General features: G+C 39.0%; 1 protein-coding gene across 3 annotated transcripts in view; it reads left to right on the forward strand.

The window, feature by feature from the left end:
• The window catches only part of FBXO11 (F-box protein 11), a 70,653-nt gene that overhangs the window by 54,053 nt on the left and 1,357 nt on the right, over positions 1-15,243 (forward strand). For all 3 annotated transcript variants that reach the window (XM_039706781.1, XM_039706782.1, XM_039706783.1), the window contains exons 11-22: positions 19-156; positions 7,519-7,736; positions 8,054-8,139; positions 8,221-8,315; positions 9,353-9,475; positions 9,578-9,663; positions 10,049-10,125; positions 10,241-10,384; positions 11,301-11,411; positions 13,165-13,272; positions 14,560-14,668; positions 15,084-15,182. In XM_039706781.1, coding sequence (XP_039562715.1) covers positions 19-156; positions 7,519-7,736; positions 8,054-8,139; positions 8,221-8,315; positions 9,353-9,475; positions 9,578-9,663; positions 10,049-10,125; positions 10,241-10,384; positions 11,301-11,411; positions 13,165-13,272; positions 14,560-14,668; positions 15,084-15,182 — 1,394 coding nt within the window. The remainder of the gene's footprint in view (positions 1-18; positions 157-7,518; positions 7,737-8,053; positions 8,140-8,220; positions 8,316-9,352; positions 9,476-9,577; positions 9,664-10,048; positions 10,126-10,240; positions 10,385-11,300; positions 11,412-13,164; positions 13,273-14,559; positions 14,669-15,083; positions 15,183-15,243) is intronic.

Below are 15,243 nucleotides of genomic sequence, written 5' to 3' on the forward strand. Positions count from 1 at the left end.
TACATTTTAATTTCCCAGGGAATATATGAGGACAATGAGATATCCAATAACGCGTTAGCAGGGATTTGGGTTAAAAACCACGGGAATCCCATCATCAGACGGAATCACATTCACCACGGACGTGACGTTGGCGTTTTCACTTTTGACCATGGAATGGTAATCTATATATTTTCTTCTGAAGGAAAAAAATATACATGTTGTAGAACTGAAATCTTCCAATTTTACCTGTTACTGGAGAAACATTTTGGTTTTTTTTTAAAGTGCATTTAGTCGTGAACAGATAGTTTAAAATATGCCTACTGTTGTTTTCTTGCCCTTAAGTGGGAGACTTCACTTTAAAGACAGTTTTGGCTGAAAGAGGTTTAAGCAAGTTCTTGCAGTTGATTGTCAGCCTGTTACATTGTATTATGTTGCAGTGACAAAATACCTCTTGAAACAGGATGTAAACGGTAGGTTTACATTTATACTTCATTCTTTGCCCTTTGAAATTGAACAAAAATAAGATGCTGGATGATTTAAAATGTAAAAAAAATGCTTTGTGAAGACTTAGCTTTATTTTAATGCTAAAACTATTAAATAAGGTATGTACACCTTCTCTGGGAAGAGAGCTTTTGTAGCAGAGAATTAGTTGTGGAATTTTAACACAATTTCATATCAGCGTTCAGGCCTTCTTTCATAAATGTTTATTTGTGTGAGGTAAAGCTCATCACTTCCAAGTACACGTACAGTAGTGAGAAATGACATTCATAGTCCTTGAAATAGAAGACATTTTTGTCTCTGAAATGAAAGATGGTTGCTGACTTGTTTTAGGAAAATATTCTGAATGTCTTCCAAAGAGTGCCAAATCATTGTTTTTCCTGCTTGAATGACAAAGTCCCAATTCCCCACGCCCCCAGCTGGCGAAACAAGAAGTTTTCTTTTAGTCACTCTTAAAATGGCAGAGCTCTAAAGATGCTTTCCATAGAGTGCAAAAGGCCTTGATCCCCAGGTGTAAGGAATCAGGAAAAGAAAGACCAGAGACCTGCTGGGTTGGGACTAAAGGTCAGGATGGAAATGCACAGGCAGTGGAAGCAGGGACAGGTGACCTGGGAAGAGTCCAGAGACACTGTCCAGTTGTGTAGGCATAGGGTTAGGAAGGCCAGGGCATGGATGGAGCTGAACCTGGCAAGGCATGCAAGGAATGACAGGGAAGGCTTCTACAGGTATCTTTCAGAAAAGGAATGGCAGAAAAAAAGCACATCACCCCACCTCTCCCATGAGTAACAGCAGTGACAAGAGACGAGGACAAGGCTGAGATACTCAACATTTTGCCTCAGTTTTTACTGGCAGTCTTCCCACACCTCTTTATTGGGTGGACCTCAAGGCAGGGACAGTGGGAGCAAAGTCACTCCCACTGTAAGAGAAGATCACATTTGTGACTGCCTGAGGAACCTGAATGTACAAAAGTCTATGGAACCCAGTGAGATGCATCCCAGGGTTCTGGGGGAATTGGCTGATGTAGGGTCAAAGCCACTCTCCATGATATTGGAAAAGTCATGGCAGTCAGGTGAAGTCCCTGGTTACTGGGCAACACTTCTGATCCACTTCAGTGGGTACATACATCCCTTCAAGACTTAAGCAGGCTTGGAAACATGGAATGAAGTGATTTCAGCTATAGGAAAAGTGGTAAAGGAAAATGCTTCATCAACTCCTGCAGGGGAGGTGTCTGTGTGTAGGCTTGAGGGTTAATTGAAAGTCTGGGTAGGAGCTGCTTCATGTTTAAGTACTGAAGTATAAATATTAAATATGTGAGTACTGAAATATTAAAAAAATTAAAAGCCAGGTTGAATTCACTTGATTAATTTTAAATAAAAGTGTATTTGATCTTTATTCTTACCAATGAAATGTCTGTTTCAGAGCTGTGATCAGTGTGGTATCACAAGCAAAAAGGAATAGAAATAAATGTTTCCCTTTTGTTTAAGGGAAACAGTAGCACATTAAAGAGAATGTGTGAATAATATTTATCTCAGCTGCAAATATTATTGAAATACTTCATAGTCATAAATTCCTTTTAAAGATTCAGTTCCCCCCTGTCTCTTTGGCAGTCTGCTTTGGCAGCATCTTCTGCTTTTGCATCATGTCTAATGATAGAGTCAATGAAATGACATCATTGGCAATGTTTATATGCTCCTTAAGTGACAAAGTGACATGGTATCCTTCAGATACAAATCCTATATTCCTAAACAAATTAATGGATTTTGTATTTTTGCCTTCTCTCACTTCTCTTACTTTCTGTAAGTTTGTTTTTTTCACTTGTGCCTGTGAAGTGGGATAAGTGCATTCCAGTGCTGAATTCCTACCCTACACGTTCTTTTCCTGTGGGTTTCTGTGCTGGAGTGCTGTCTTCAAAAGGTTCAAGAGTGCTTTGTTTCTCAGTTTCGTGTTTTCAGACTGTTCTTTGTGTTTTGATACTTGTAGAAACTTAACCTCTTATTTCTAAATTGGCAAAATCCTGATGTTTGCCTTAGTGCTGAGACAAATACATAACAAGCTGGCAGAGTGGCATTGACAGCCCTGGTTGCCTTACCCTGACTTCTCAGGAGCCTGAGATGAGTTACCAGGCATCTGTCATAAATTGTATTTTGTAGTTGTATGCACATAATGGACAAGTTCCAATTTAATATAAGAATAAGTCTCATTTTACAGTTAAAAGCTGAGCTCTAGGCAAAACAGTTTTCATTTTTATTGCTCCTAAATGAGAAGTTTGTTTGGGTTTTTTTTTCTGATGAAATAAAAGTGTAGCAGCATGTGTCTAAGTTGGGTGATCATGCCTAGTTTACTTCTCTGTCTTCTAAATGCTACAAATCAGACCACTTTAAAGAAATGTGTATATAAAGTCCCCCCCAAAAAAATAGGCATATGCCAGATTCTATAAGACTACATTAAAAACTCAATTGCCTTTTGCTGTGCATAAAAATAAAGGGTTTGTTTTGCATCTTGGATGTGATTTTCTTTATGTTGCATTTGAATTTTTCATAAAATGCACTAACTTTCAAATAAGGACCCTTCCAGGGTCACTTGAATTTTCATAAAATGCACTAACTTTCAAATAAGGACCCTTCCTTGGGTCCTTGGAAGGCAAATTTTTATAAGCACAGGCAGATACTCTTTTTCTGTATTGGTTTCCACTAACTTTCAAATAAGGACCCTTCCAGGGTTTGGAAGGCAAATTTTTATAAGCACAGGCAGATATTCTTTTTCTGTATTGGTTTCTTGTGTTCTTTTTTTTTTTTTTTTTTTTTTTTTTTTTTTGAGAATACCTGAGTCAATAAATATTTAGGAAATGTTAAATCTTACACAATTATATCTCTTTTCTGGTAATACATGCATGGTTCAAACAGTAATACTAAATGCCTCTGTGTTTCTGTAATGTTGTAATCTTCAAGATAGAGGAAGAAAAAAGTTATTTTAGAAATAAAGGGGGGAGAAATCCTCTGAGAAGAAAAGCAGCAACAAAATCTCATTGGTTAAAAATTTTAACTGTAAAGCATTTCAGAGCCATGTTTGTTAGATTAGCTTGCAGAAAGAAAAAAGCATCCAAGTTCAATCACTGAATTAGTCTTGATGTAAAAAGTCTTCTCAGTTTTTCCAGCTGTGCAGGATCCCATCTTTGTGATCACATCTTTTTCTTCCAGTGTGTGCCAGGTGGGAATATCAGCATTATCATTACTGTGGTGTTTGTTTCTGATTCCCTCACCTGCTCAGATCTTACCAGGCTGCAGCAGTGCTCTTGCCCACACATGCTGTCAGTGTAGCTGTCATTTTGTGTCCACAGCTAATGCTCTGCCCGGGATTGTAAATAAATTTGATGTACAGAGCTGCTTTTTAATATTTAGGATTTTCAAGCAGAAAGCTACTTGGTAGTTTTGTGTGAGATTGTAATATTTTTTCCACATGCATCCTCTATTCCTTCTTGTTAATCACTGGGGCCTCTTTTCCCTTAGCAATCCTGGCACTGTCTGGTGCTGTCCCCTCTAGGTTCTTCTTCCATTAGCTGTTGAATTATTACCAGAAACCCCCACAAATCCCAAGTCAAACACCCAGCACACTTGCAAACCATTCTTTGAAGGAAGTGGAGGCAATATGAGGCTTGCAGTCCCTCTGTGCAGACTTCCTGACCTCAATAGCTTGAGCTGCCCAACAGCTGGACAGAGCATAAGGCTTGGGCAGCTCGAGTGTGCTGAGAGGAGCAGCTGTGTCTGATGGTGGTACCTGGTTGTACCTGGAGCTGGCAGTAAACTTTGTGTTAGCAGTGTTGCTGGACCCTGTGGATAACGGGTCATGGAACTCCATACTTGGAAACACAATTTCCGTTTTAAAAGAATACTCCCTAATGTTCCAAAGAAAAACTGTTGCGTGATTTTTTGGGATCCACAAGTTCAGCTAATGTTCCAAAGAAAAACTGTTGCGTGAAGCCATATGTGATTTTTTTGGGATCCGCAAGTTCATCACCAGACCTCTTTGAGAGGCTGGAGTTCAAAGGCACAGTAATGCCTTTCAAAGGGATGTGGCTCTGGTGGCTGAAAACATAGCAGGGATTGCTGGGGTCATCCTAAAGACTGAAGTCAGTATTAGCCCTTCCCAGGGGGTGTGAATTTGGGCCAAGAAGGTGTTGGTATCAACAGAGAATGGCATAGGAAACAGAGACATAGGAAATAGGAAGTCTGGGATGAGGTGGTTTCTCAGGATGGTGGAAATGCGTGTGTTTCTGACAAACAGCAGCTCTGTTGGTGTAGCTGACTTGAGTTTAACAGTGATGCACACAGGTGATGGTCAGACTTGGTCTCAACAGATGCAGAAACCTGCTGGGTTTAACTGCATCAACTCAAAGCCAGCCCTTCAGCTTAAGCTGACTATGATTAAGGTGGACTGGGCTTTTTACTGCAGTTTGTCTTCATGGATATGGAATGTTACAGGATCTTGCTCAGCAGAAAGCCTTGACTTTCCAAACCACTAGTCAGGCTTATAAAGGAATCTGAGATACAGATTTATTTTGTTTTATTCCCCCCTCTTTGAAGGAGCATTTCCTTCACAGACTCTTACAGCAAATTCCCACTTTTTTTCTGAATCAGCAGTCCAACATTTTTCAAGTTAAATACTGGTGCTTACTGAAGCTTATGGAGATCCTGCAGGCCACATGAGAAAGGCTCTGTTTGTTTGCAACTTCTACCTGGAATCCAAAATGACTGTGATGAAGCAGACCTGAAATACCCCTTCTCTTTCATCACAGTGCTGTAGTCAAAAACATTTGGCACTCAGAGGGAGAATAATGTGTGAAGTAATTAGAAGTATGTCAGGCCATGTTTAGCAATATTTTCATTGAAATTGTGTATTCCATCAGGAGATGAGGCTTGTCTTTATATACCAGATTGTCATTTTAGGTAAGTTTCTCTGAGAACTTAGTTTTAAGTGAAAATTAGGGGGGAAAAAAGTGATTCCTTTCAGGATAAGTGTAGTCAAAAACATTTGGCACTCAGAGGGAGAATAATCTGTGAAGTAATTAAAAGTATGTCAGGCCATGTTTAGTAATATTTCAATTGAAATTGTGTATTCCATCAGGAGAATCAGGCTTGCCTTTATATACCAAATTGTCATTTTAGGTAAGTTTCACTGAGAACTTCATTTTAAGTGAAAATTAGGGGGGAAAAGAAGTGATTCCTTTCAGGATAAGTCAAAAGACTGCCTGTTGGCATGAAGGCATATTTCTGAGGAGATCTTTGGATTCTCCTGTCTGTTAGTGTGTTGCTTCCTTGAGAACTCTGAAACCGTCTTGACTCGCTTAGGATTGGATTTCTTCAAAGTTCTTGATAAAACATCCTCTGCTCTGAATATCTACAGAATGTAAGCATCTTCTATTTGACTTCATTTGTTACCCAGAGGAGACTGAGGAACCAAGCTGTACACATGTACATGCACTTTTTTGGAGAATCTTTAATCCATGCACTGCCTTTCCTGGCTGCAATCCTCAGAGTAGGGAGAGGAGCATACTGCCTTGATTTCCTCATTAAGCTGATGTATTTCTGATTTTTTGTACTCAGTGTTTGATGGGGTCCCATAGCAATTCACAGCACAGTGAAACAGGGTGCTGACTGCCTAGGCTGGCAGTAAATTGAGTAATTTCCACGTGATAGGTAGTAGAAGCTCCAGGCCTGAGGCATTCCTGGTAGTAGATCATGTGAGCATGGAATCCGGTTACTCTGAGCAGTAGCAGGACTTGTGTGCGTGTGGGGGGAGTTGTTTGTTTGTTTTATTTTTGGGGTTTTTTTATTGGTTTGGTTTTGGGGTTTGTTTGTTTGTTGTTTGGGTGGGGTTTTTTTTTAGTACACAAGTATAACAAGTCTCATGATGAGCAGGTCTAAATAACTAACTTAGGTGGCTGCAGGAAAAATGGTGCCTGCTGGAGACAGTCTTGGGTTAGAGCTTTCAGGAACTTGCATCTAAGGCATCCACAAATTACAGCACATCACTTGGTGGTTGTCTACCATCTCCAATAAGAAATGCTTCCTGTCTTTCAGTTTAGTTTCTATTCTTCTGGTTGGAAAAAATGGGCATGAAATGCCATTGAAGTTCACCTTAGGTTGTTTTTGAATATTAAAATGTTCTAGGACCATGGCAGCAAAATGCTGTGAAAGGGCTGACACAGTTACTTAGCAAGGCCCTGGAAGTAGAATCAGAGAACTCATCGGGCAGGAAACAGTTACTTTGCCAGATGAATTTTCAGGTGAGCCAGTTCATGGTGCTGCTCCATGGTTGGCATGGAAGGAGCATGCCTGGCATGGCTTTGTGCAGTGGCTTTTTTTCTTCCTGCCCACAGCAATACTGTTTATAATGCTCTTGTTTAAAACACATTAGTGTTGTAGGTCTGCTGGTACTGTTACATCGTCTCAGTGTACACCATTTTAAAAAAGGGAAAAAGGAAAAAATTGCACCACTTGGCCACTCAGACCAATCCAACCCTGGAAAAATTGCTGAGTTCCTACATTTGTATTATTTTGATTGGTTGTTTCAAAGAATTTAGTACACTTCTTCCTAAAGAAACCATATTTTTGCCAAATGTATATAGTTCCTAGTCTGAAAACAAGCAGGTAGTCTTCTCCATAGCCCTGTCCTTTCTGTGTTGGGCCTGTGGGCTTTGTGGCCTTTGAAAGGAGTCTGAGTCTCAGGAGCTGCTGAGGAAACCTGATACTGAGTCCTGTTCAATGTGCTATATCTAGAGTTGCCATTTTTTCTTGGTATTCCATGAGTAGTCATAAATAGCAGTGCAAACACAGTGGCTTTGAAACAGTATTTTATTTTTGGAAAAATGAAATTCTATAGTGTCAGTAGTTATTTTAATTAGCTATATAAGTACTTACATGTTGTCAATTTTGGTACTGTTTGCTTTTAAATGAGGATTGAATTTAAAGGGGAGGGAGGGGAGGGAATAACCTTCATTTAAAAAAGGACTTCTACAGGAAACTGCATGTTTTATGTCTTAAGGGTTATTTTGAAAGCTGCAACATCCATAGAAACAGGATAGCAGGCTTCGAAGTGAAAGCATATGCCAACCCAACAGTGGTGCGGTGTGAAATCCATCACGGCCAGACTGGAGGAATCTATGTGCATGAAAAAGGAAGAGGACAATTCATAGAGAACAAAATCTATGCAAACAATTTTGCAGGTGTTTGGATTACCTCAAACAGTGACCCGACAATAAGGTATTGTTTTCCTCATTATTATTTCACTGTATAGAAGAAGAAGATGATATTTGATAGGGATGGGATAAGTGCACTTTAATTTATTTAATTATGGGGAGCTGTAAATATTCCTGTTTCTGTAGAAATGAAATTTCTGTCTGCGTTCAGTTGTACTGCATTTTTAATTTGTGTGTGCACTTAGAGGTAGGTGTTTCTCAAACTAACAAAACATAAGTTCTTTATTTTAAATCTGAATGGGGTATAGTCCTGGCCACTACATACATATGTAGTATTGTACAATGTTTTTGAATAATTTCATAATGTCAATTTTTTCTTAGGGGCAATGCAATTTTTAATGGAAATCAAGGTGGTGTTTATATCTTTGGTGATGGAAGAGGCCTTATTGAAGGAAATGACATTTATGGTAAGCTGATTTGCTTGCTGCATATTGATTTCTGAGAAAAATGAATGTGTAAGTTGTATTAAATAACACTTTTGTTGACAGGTAATGCATTAGCAGGAATACAGATCCGAACAAACAGCTGTCCCATCGTTCGACACAACAAGATTCATGATGGTCAACATGGAGGAATTTACGTAGTAAGTGCAGCCTAGGACAGGCACAGACTTGTGTTCTGTTTTAGAAATGTAAAGGGGAAAGTACCCTGTGTGAAATGTTTGTGCTTACAATGCTTGAGCTTCTTATGTTAGAAACCAGGTTCATGGTAAGCGACTGAAGCTGGTGCTGGTATTTAAAAGACGAAGGTTTTTATAAATTATTCTTATTACAGAGTAAAATCTTAGAAATGGGATAGATTACAGAATTTTATTGTTGCATGGTTGAAAGCTTTTTGAAAAGACTTAGTTTTTGTCATAGTATGTCATCATTTTGAAAAAAAGTCTGTTCAGCTGTTTTGGAGTGTAATGTGTTTACCACTAACCTCAGAGAAGATTTTTTTTTTTACTGCCTTCAGGATGATAGAAATTGCAATTGTTGTATTGAAAAAGTGAGAAATAAAGCCCAATTCCCAACGTGTGCAAGGGCTCTGCTAACTGAACTGAAAGAGCTGTCAGGTTCACTTAAGCAGTACCAGATTTTCAGAAATATGGGTCTGTCTTTCTGCCAAAGGTTACCTAAGGTCCAGCTAATGCTGCAAATTTGCAGCTTCATCTCTTCATTGAGTCAATTTAAGCAGAACAGCTTTTTCCCCTGACTGAGAAAACTATTGTTTGACCTCTGGGTCCAGACATGTGGTGACCTTCAGAGCCATGCCAGCTTTTTGTCCATCTTGGGGACAGAGCTGGGTGTAGGTTTAAGAACCATGAGCCAGGGCTTTCATGTGAGTGGACAGCACTGGGGAGGCACCTCTCCTACCAACAGCCAGCAGACATTTATAAATACCACTGCAGAGCCTTGAAACAGAATTATTTACATGCAGGGTGTTCTTTGTTTCATGGCAAATATTCAAAATCATGATATGCTGTTACTTAAAAAAAATGGTGAAAAAGCTTACTCAAATGGAAAGGAATTACTTTGCTGCAGTAAAGAAGCCAGGGGTGGGAGGGATGGGTACAGCAGGAAAAAGAGTATTGGTGTTTAGCAGGTTTTCTTAACTCTTAAACCATCTTGTATTTAGCATGAAAAAGGACAAGGTGTGATTGAGGAAAACGAAGTTTACAGCAATACATTGGCTGGAGTGTGGGTGACAACAGGGAGCACTCCAGTCTTGAGGAGAAACAGAATACACAGTGGGAAACAAGTGAGTTTTGCTCCGTGGTTACAAGGGGGCCACAGAAAAGGAAGTCCTGTGGTTTTATGCCTCATTACTTTGGAACTAATAATATAATTCTTGATGTGTTAGGTTGGAGTTTATTTTTATGACAATGGACATGGCGTGTTAGAAGACAATGACATCTATAATCACATGTACTCAGGGGTTCAGATAAGGTAACATTTATTCTGATTTTCTGCCAAAACAGACATAGCTTGTTATGTGCTCTATTGTGTCTTTTTAGCTGTTCTTGTCATTTTGTTTGTAAAAATAACTTTTTTGGAATCCAGTACCCTCTGCTTTAACCTACAAGAAAGTTACCAAAAATACAGCCTGGGTATTGACTGGAATGTGTGGCCCTTGAAGTCTGTTGAGCTAAATTATGTTTGCATGTTTGGAAAGAACTGTATTTTACTAAGATTGTTAAGCAGTGAGATCCATGGGGCACTTCTTTAGAAGAAGTATTTGAGATGTTTGGCCTTGGGATATATATGTAAATGACTATAAATGACTTATTTTTAATGACTTTAAAATTACTTCCTTGTTTACATTTCACTCTAGAACTGGAAGCAACCCCAAAATCAGACGCAACAAGATCTGGGGTGGTCAGAATGGTGGTATTCTTGTTTATAATTCTGGTAGGTTTGTTTTTCATGTTTATCCAGAATCGTTTGTGTTCTGTGGTGTTACATTATCTTCTCATTTATTATATGTTTTGATTTTATTTTTTTTCCACCCTTCCTTCAATTTTAGGGCTTGGATTTATAGAAGACAATGAAATTTTTGATAATGCAATGGCTGGTGTATGGATTAAAACAGACAGTAATCCTACACTAAGGAGAAATAAAATCCATGATGGAAGAGATGGAGGCATCTGTATATTTAATGGGGGAAGAGGTAACTTTTCCCTTAGTGTTTTTCACTGAATGTTCTGGATAAGAGTTAAATTTCAGTTTAAGCAGTGTTCTTTTTAAAGTGCTATTTAGAAACACAGCTCTTGTCTTCTGAAGTGATAAAATAGTTATAGTGAACATACCCTAATGCTTTTTAGCCTTAATTACATTAGTAATACTGAAATCTGTGGGAGGTAGAGAGGTAATTAATCTCATCCAGGATAACTGTTAGATCGCTGCTTAAGGACAGTCCTTTTATCCCATTTGATTTTCTAAGCTTTGCCATTTGGCTGAAACACAGCGTTGGATTCAAGTCACGTAGTGAATATCATGCACCTGAGCAGTTTAGGTTCTGCCAGAGTGTCCAAGACTCAGGGGAAAAAAATCCACAGATTTAAGGAATCTTTAAGGAATCTTTTGTACACTTGTAAATTCAGAAGTGTTCCCTGTCTGAAATCCCCTGGCTGTTGTGTGTCCTGATACCAGCTTCTGATATTCTGTAGATAATCACTTGCTGTAAGTGAGCTTTAACTTTAACTCAGCATTTTAAAGTAATCCTGTCCTATAACAAAAAAAATGCTTGGCTTTTGGCAGTCTGTTCATTTTAAAAGACAAGAAGAGAGAGGTGTTGGAAAAATTAAAGAAAAATTTGGAAAGCAGAAAGACTTAGTTTTCTGCACGGGTGCCTATGATCGCAAATTCCATGCTGTGCACTGAAAAAATACACTTCCAAAATTATACACTGAGAACTATTTTAAACTGGTATCACTGATGTCAGTGCTACTGGTGCATATTCTCCAAATAAAGGGAGTTATTAACAAGATTGTGACACATAAGATCCTTCGAAAATATTTCACAGAAAGGTTACAGGTCAGGAAATGCACCCAAGCTCAAATGTAATATCTGTTGGTCTGTCATAGGTCTTCTGGAAGAGAATGATATCTTCAGGAATGCTCAAGCTGGTGTTCTTATCAGCACCAATAGCCACCCTGTGCTAAGGAAAAACCGAATATTCGATGGTTTTGCTGCAGGTTTGTGCTGTTTAAATCAAATTTGGAAGCTTGGGTGAGCTCTTGACAAAGCCTACTCTGAGTTTCTTTACCCCATGGCATTTAGATGTTTTAAAAAGACTGGGATATCCTTCAGTATATTGTAAAAGTCATTTGAGAATTCAGAATTGTAGTCGGGGTATATTTTACAGCATGTTCACTTTTTGTGAAATACTTTTATTTTATTTTAGAAGAAATTGGTAAAGTTGTCTAGGATATATTCATAGTTGATGTACTGGATGCTGGTATGAATATCTTATCACTGCTTTAAAACCTAGGAAATGGAGCAAATATGTGTTTTAAAGAGATTTGAATTGCATCTCAAGTTCAACTTTCTCACTCCACAAAGTTGAAAAACTGTAAAAATGAGCGTTTCTTTCTCCAAAAGAGATGAAGAATGTTTGACAGTGATTTTTTGCAATTTTACTGTTTAATCATCACAGTTTCATACGTCTTGCATTCCATTCCATTTCAACTAAAATTGCATTCAGAGAATGATATCTTCAGGAATGCTCAAGCTGGTGTTCTTATCAGCACCAATAGCCACCCTGTGCTAAGGAAAAACCGAATATTCGATGGTTTTGCTGCAGGTTTGTGCTGTTTAAATCAAATTTGGAAGCTTGGGTGAGCTCTTGACAAAGCCTACTCTGAGTTTCTTTACCCCATGGCATTTAGATGTTTTAAAAAGACTGGGATATCCTTCAGTATATTGTAAAAGTCATTTGAGAATTCAGAATTGTAGTCGAGGTATATTTTACAGCATGTTGGGAAATGACACATATTCTGTCTTGTCACTTTTTGTGAAATACTTTTATTTTATTTTAGAAGAAATTGGTAAAGTTGTCTAGGATATATTCATAGTTGATGTACTGGATGCTGGTATGAATATCTTATCACTGCTTTAAAACCTAGGAAATGGAGCAAATATGTGTTTTAAAGAGATTTGAATTGCATCTCAAGTTCAACTTTCTCACTCCACAAAGTTGAAAAACTGTAAAAATGAGCGTTTCTTTCTCCAAAAGAGATGAAGAATGTTTGACAGTGATTTTTTGCAATTTTACTGTTTAATCATCACAGTTTCATACGTCTTGCATTCCATTCCATTTCAACTAAAATTGCATTCTTGAGTTTTCTCCCATCTTTCTTTCAGAAGAAGCAAGTTTTCTGAGAAGAGCCTCTAAAGGTGTTGTTTCAGTGTGGTGGGGGGGAAGGATAGGTTGCTGTCAAGAGCAGTCCTGGACAAATGACTTGGAAGACACGGGTTACTGATAAAAGCTAAGAATTAAAGAAATGAATTTTAGGTGCCCATCTTGAGAACTTTTTTTAAAAGATATTTTAAAAAGGGTAAGGTATGTGCACAAGAACTTTCAAATGTACATGAAGATGACAGCTCTAAGTGCCCAAAAATCCTATCCCCTTTGAAAATAAACATGATCATAGTACCATTTTATTATCAGATAAATTGGTAGTGTGTTGTTCCTCCCAGAAACCATGCATGCCAGCTGTAGCTCTTTGAAAGGATTCAACAGCAGCATTTGAACCTCAGTTTTATAACAAATTACAGTGCAGTTTTGTAGCTATGTCATTTTCCTTTCTTCCCCTTGAGTTTATGATGGCTAAAAAAAAAAAACAACCAACCAAGCTGTAGATGATGAGAGAGGTACAAATGCATAACCACCAGGGATTTAACTTTGCCACTCTCTTTTTTCTCCTTTGTTCCCCTGACCCACTAAAGGTATTGAAATAACAAATCATGCGACTGCAACATTAGAAGGCAATCAGATTTTCAACAACCGCTTTGGAGGTTTATTTCTAGCATCTGGTGTCAATGTCACGATGAAAGGTGAGCCCGAGTCCTCCTGGCTTGTGTTTGGTCACTTGTTTGGTGCTGCTGGCTCTTGGGTTTATGGCACTCTTTGTGGCTCACAGCTGGTACCACCTTAAGCAGAGCTGTGACTAAGTTTCAGCTGAAGGTTATGAGCCACATTAAGAGGAGTTAAGATTTTTAGACAAACAGATGGGTTCAAAGGTAACTTAAGGTTTTGCTGTTATATTAAAACTGATCAGCTCTTCTGTCTCAAAGTCACTTGAACCAGTTCCTGATCTTTGGCCCATCTCAGACTCCAGTTCTGATTTTGTACAATGGAAAGTCTTTTTCTCACATATCCAAGAGCAAGTGTCCAGTAAAGAAACATGCCTCACTTAGCTTTTAGGATCTAAAAGCATGAACATTATCAATCCCAAACAAGTTTTTTCAGAAAATATGAACAGTTCACATACATAAAATTCCCTTGTATAGTGGGGAAGTGTGCATGAGACAGTATCCTCTTGGACAAGATGGGAATGATGGTTTGAATGCCAGACAGCTTGAGGAGGTTATTCAAGAAGAAAAAGGTTTATGTTGCAGGAGTTTTATGTACTTGCTGTACACAAAGCTGTTAAACCCTTTCCTGTGGAAGATTAGTTCCTCTTAAAACACAGGCTCTGGGTCCCTGCTTCCCAGCACCTGGGCTTCCTGATGACATCACTCAGTGTTCTGATGCTGCTGGGAGTGGGCAAAACCTTTTGAGGTGCACTTTGGGACTAGACAGAAGATCAGGTAGTTGAGTAATAGAGGGGAATATCAAATTTGCTGTGCCTTGGACACATATTTAAAGTACTGGAGCTGGTCAGACCTAATTTCCACTTGCTTTGTGTTGGAAAGTACTTTATTCCTAAACTTGCCTGGGGAAAGAGCCATTCTTTTCCTCTTTTTAAGGGAGGTGTAAAAGGCCTTATGGTAAATGAGAGGCTTTGAAACATTGGGTTTCAGGCTCCTCAGCAGAAAATTTCAACCTGCTGGAAGGCTTGTGTGTCTCTAACCATTTTTTAACAGCCAAGTTCAAAAAGAGTATTTAAATGGAGGCTCTCAGGTGCCACGTGTGCAAAGAGGAATAGTGTTACTTGCTTCAGGAGTGCATGGCACTCTGGGCATGTGGGCATTGAGGATTTTATATTCTTAAATGCCAGAGCTGAAATGCAATTATAGAACTAATTGTTCCTAATGGGCCCTTTGTTTCAATGCGTCAAGGAAAAAAAAAAAGTCAGTGATCCAGATGTGATTAGTCCTGGATTTTTTTCCCCCTAACAGATAACAAAATAATGAACAATCAAGATGCCATAGAGAAAGCTGTCAGTAGAGGCCAGTGTTTATATAAGATCTCAAGCTACACCAGCTACCCGATGCATGACTTCTACAGGTAACAGCTTCTTTCCCATCACCTACAGAACGGCTTTCCATAAACCCCCTTTCTCTTCCTGCAAGGCCCCTAGAACAGTTGCTGGATGTGGGTGAACACACAAATGTGTGCTCTTCCTCAGCTGAAACAGAAGAGGATTTATCAAGTTCCCATTTTCTGGAATTGACTTTGGGCTGGAAGAAAACAGATTGTTTCTGTGAACCTGAGCCCAGGGCATTGCACAGCACGACTGTGTGAGACAAGTAACAAAAATTGTGCTGTGAAATCCAACTTTGTGTAAAATTCTCAAACTTGACAGTCCTGGGCACCCTACCCTTTCCTTCAGTGTATTTCTGGCCCTCCATCCTCCTGGAGCACTTCCCTTGAGAGCTGGTCAGGTTTTGGTTCCTGCCTAACGTGCTCCTTTTCCCTCCAGATGTCACACCTGCAACACCACAGACCGTAACGCCATCTGTGTGAACTGCATCAAGAAGTGCCATCAAGGACACGACGTAGAATTCATTAGACATGATAGGTGAGTTTCCAGCCAGGGCGTGGGGCTGCTCCCAGGGCAGGAGGGCATGGCCACTAAGAGC

This window comes from Passer montanus, unplaced genomic scaffold (assembly GCF_014805655.1).
Source record: "Passer montanus isolate IOZ18808 unplaced genomic scaffold, ASM1480565v1 scaffold2, whole genome shotgun sequence".
Lineage (NCBI taxonomy): Eukaryota > Metazoa > Chordata > Aves > Passeriformes > Passeridae > Passer > Passer montanus.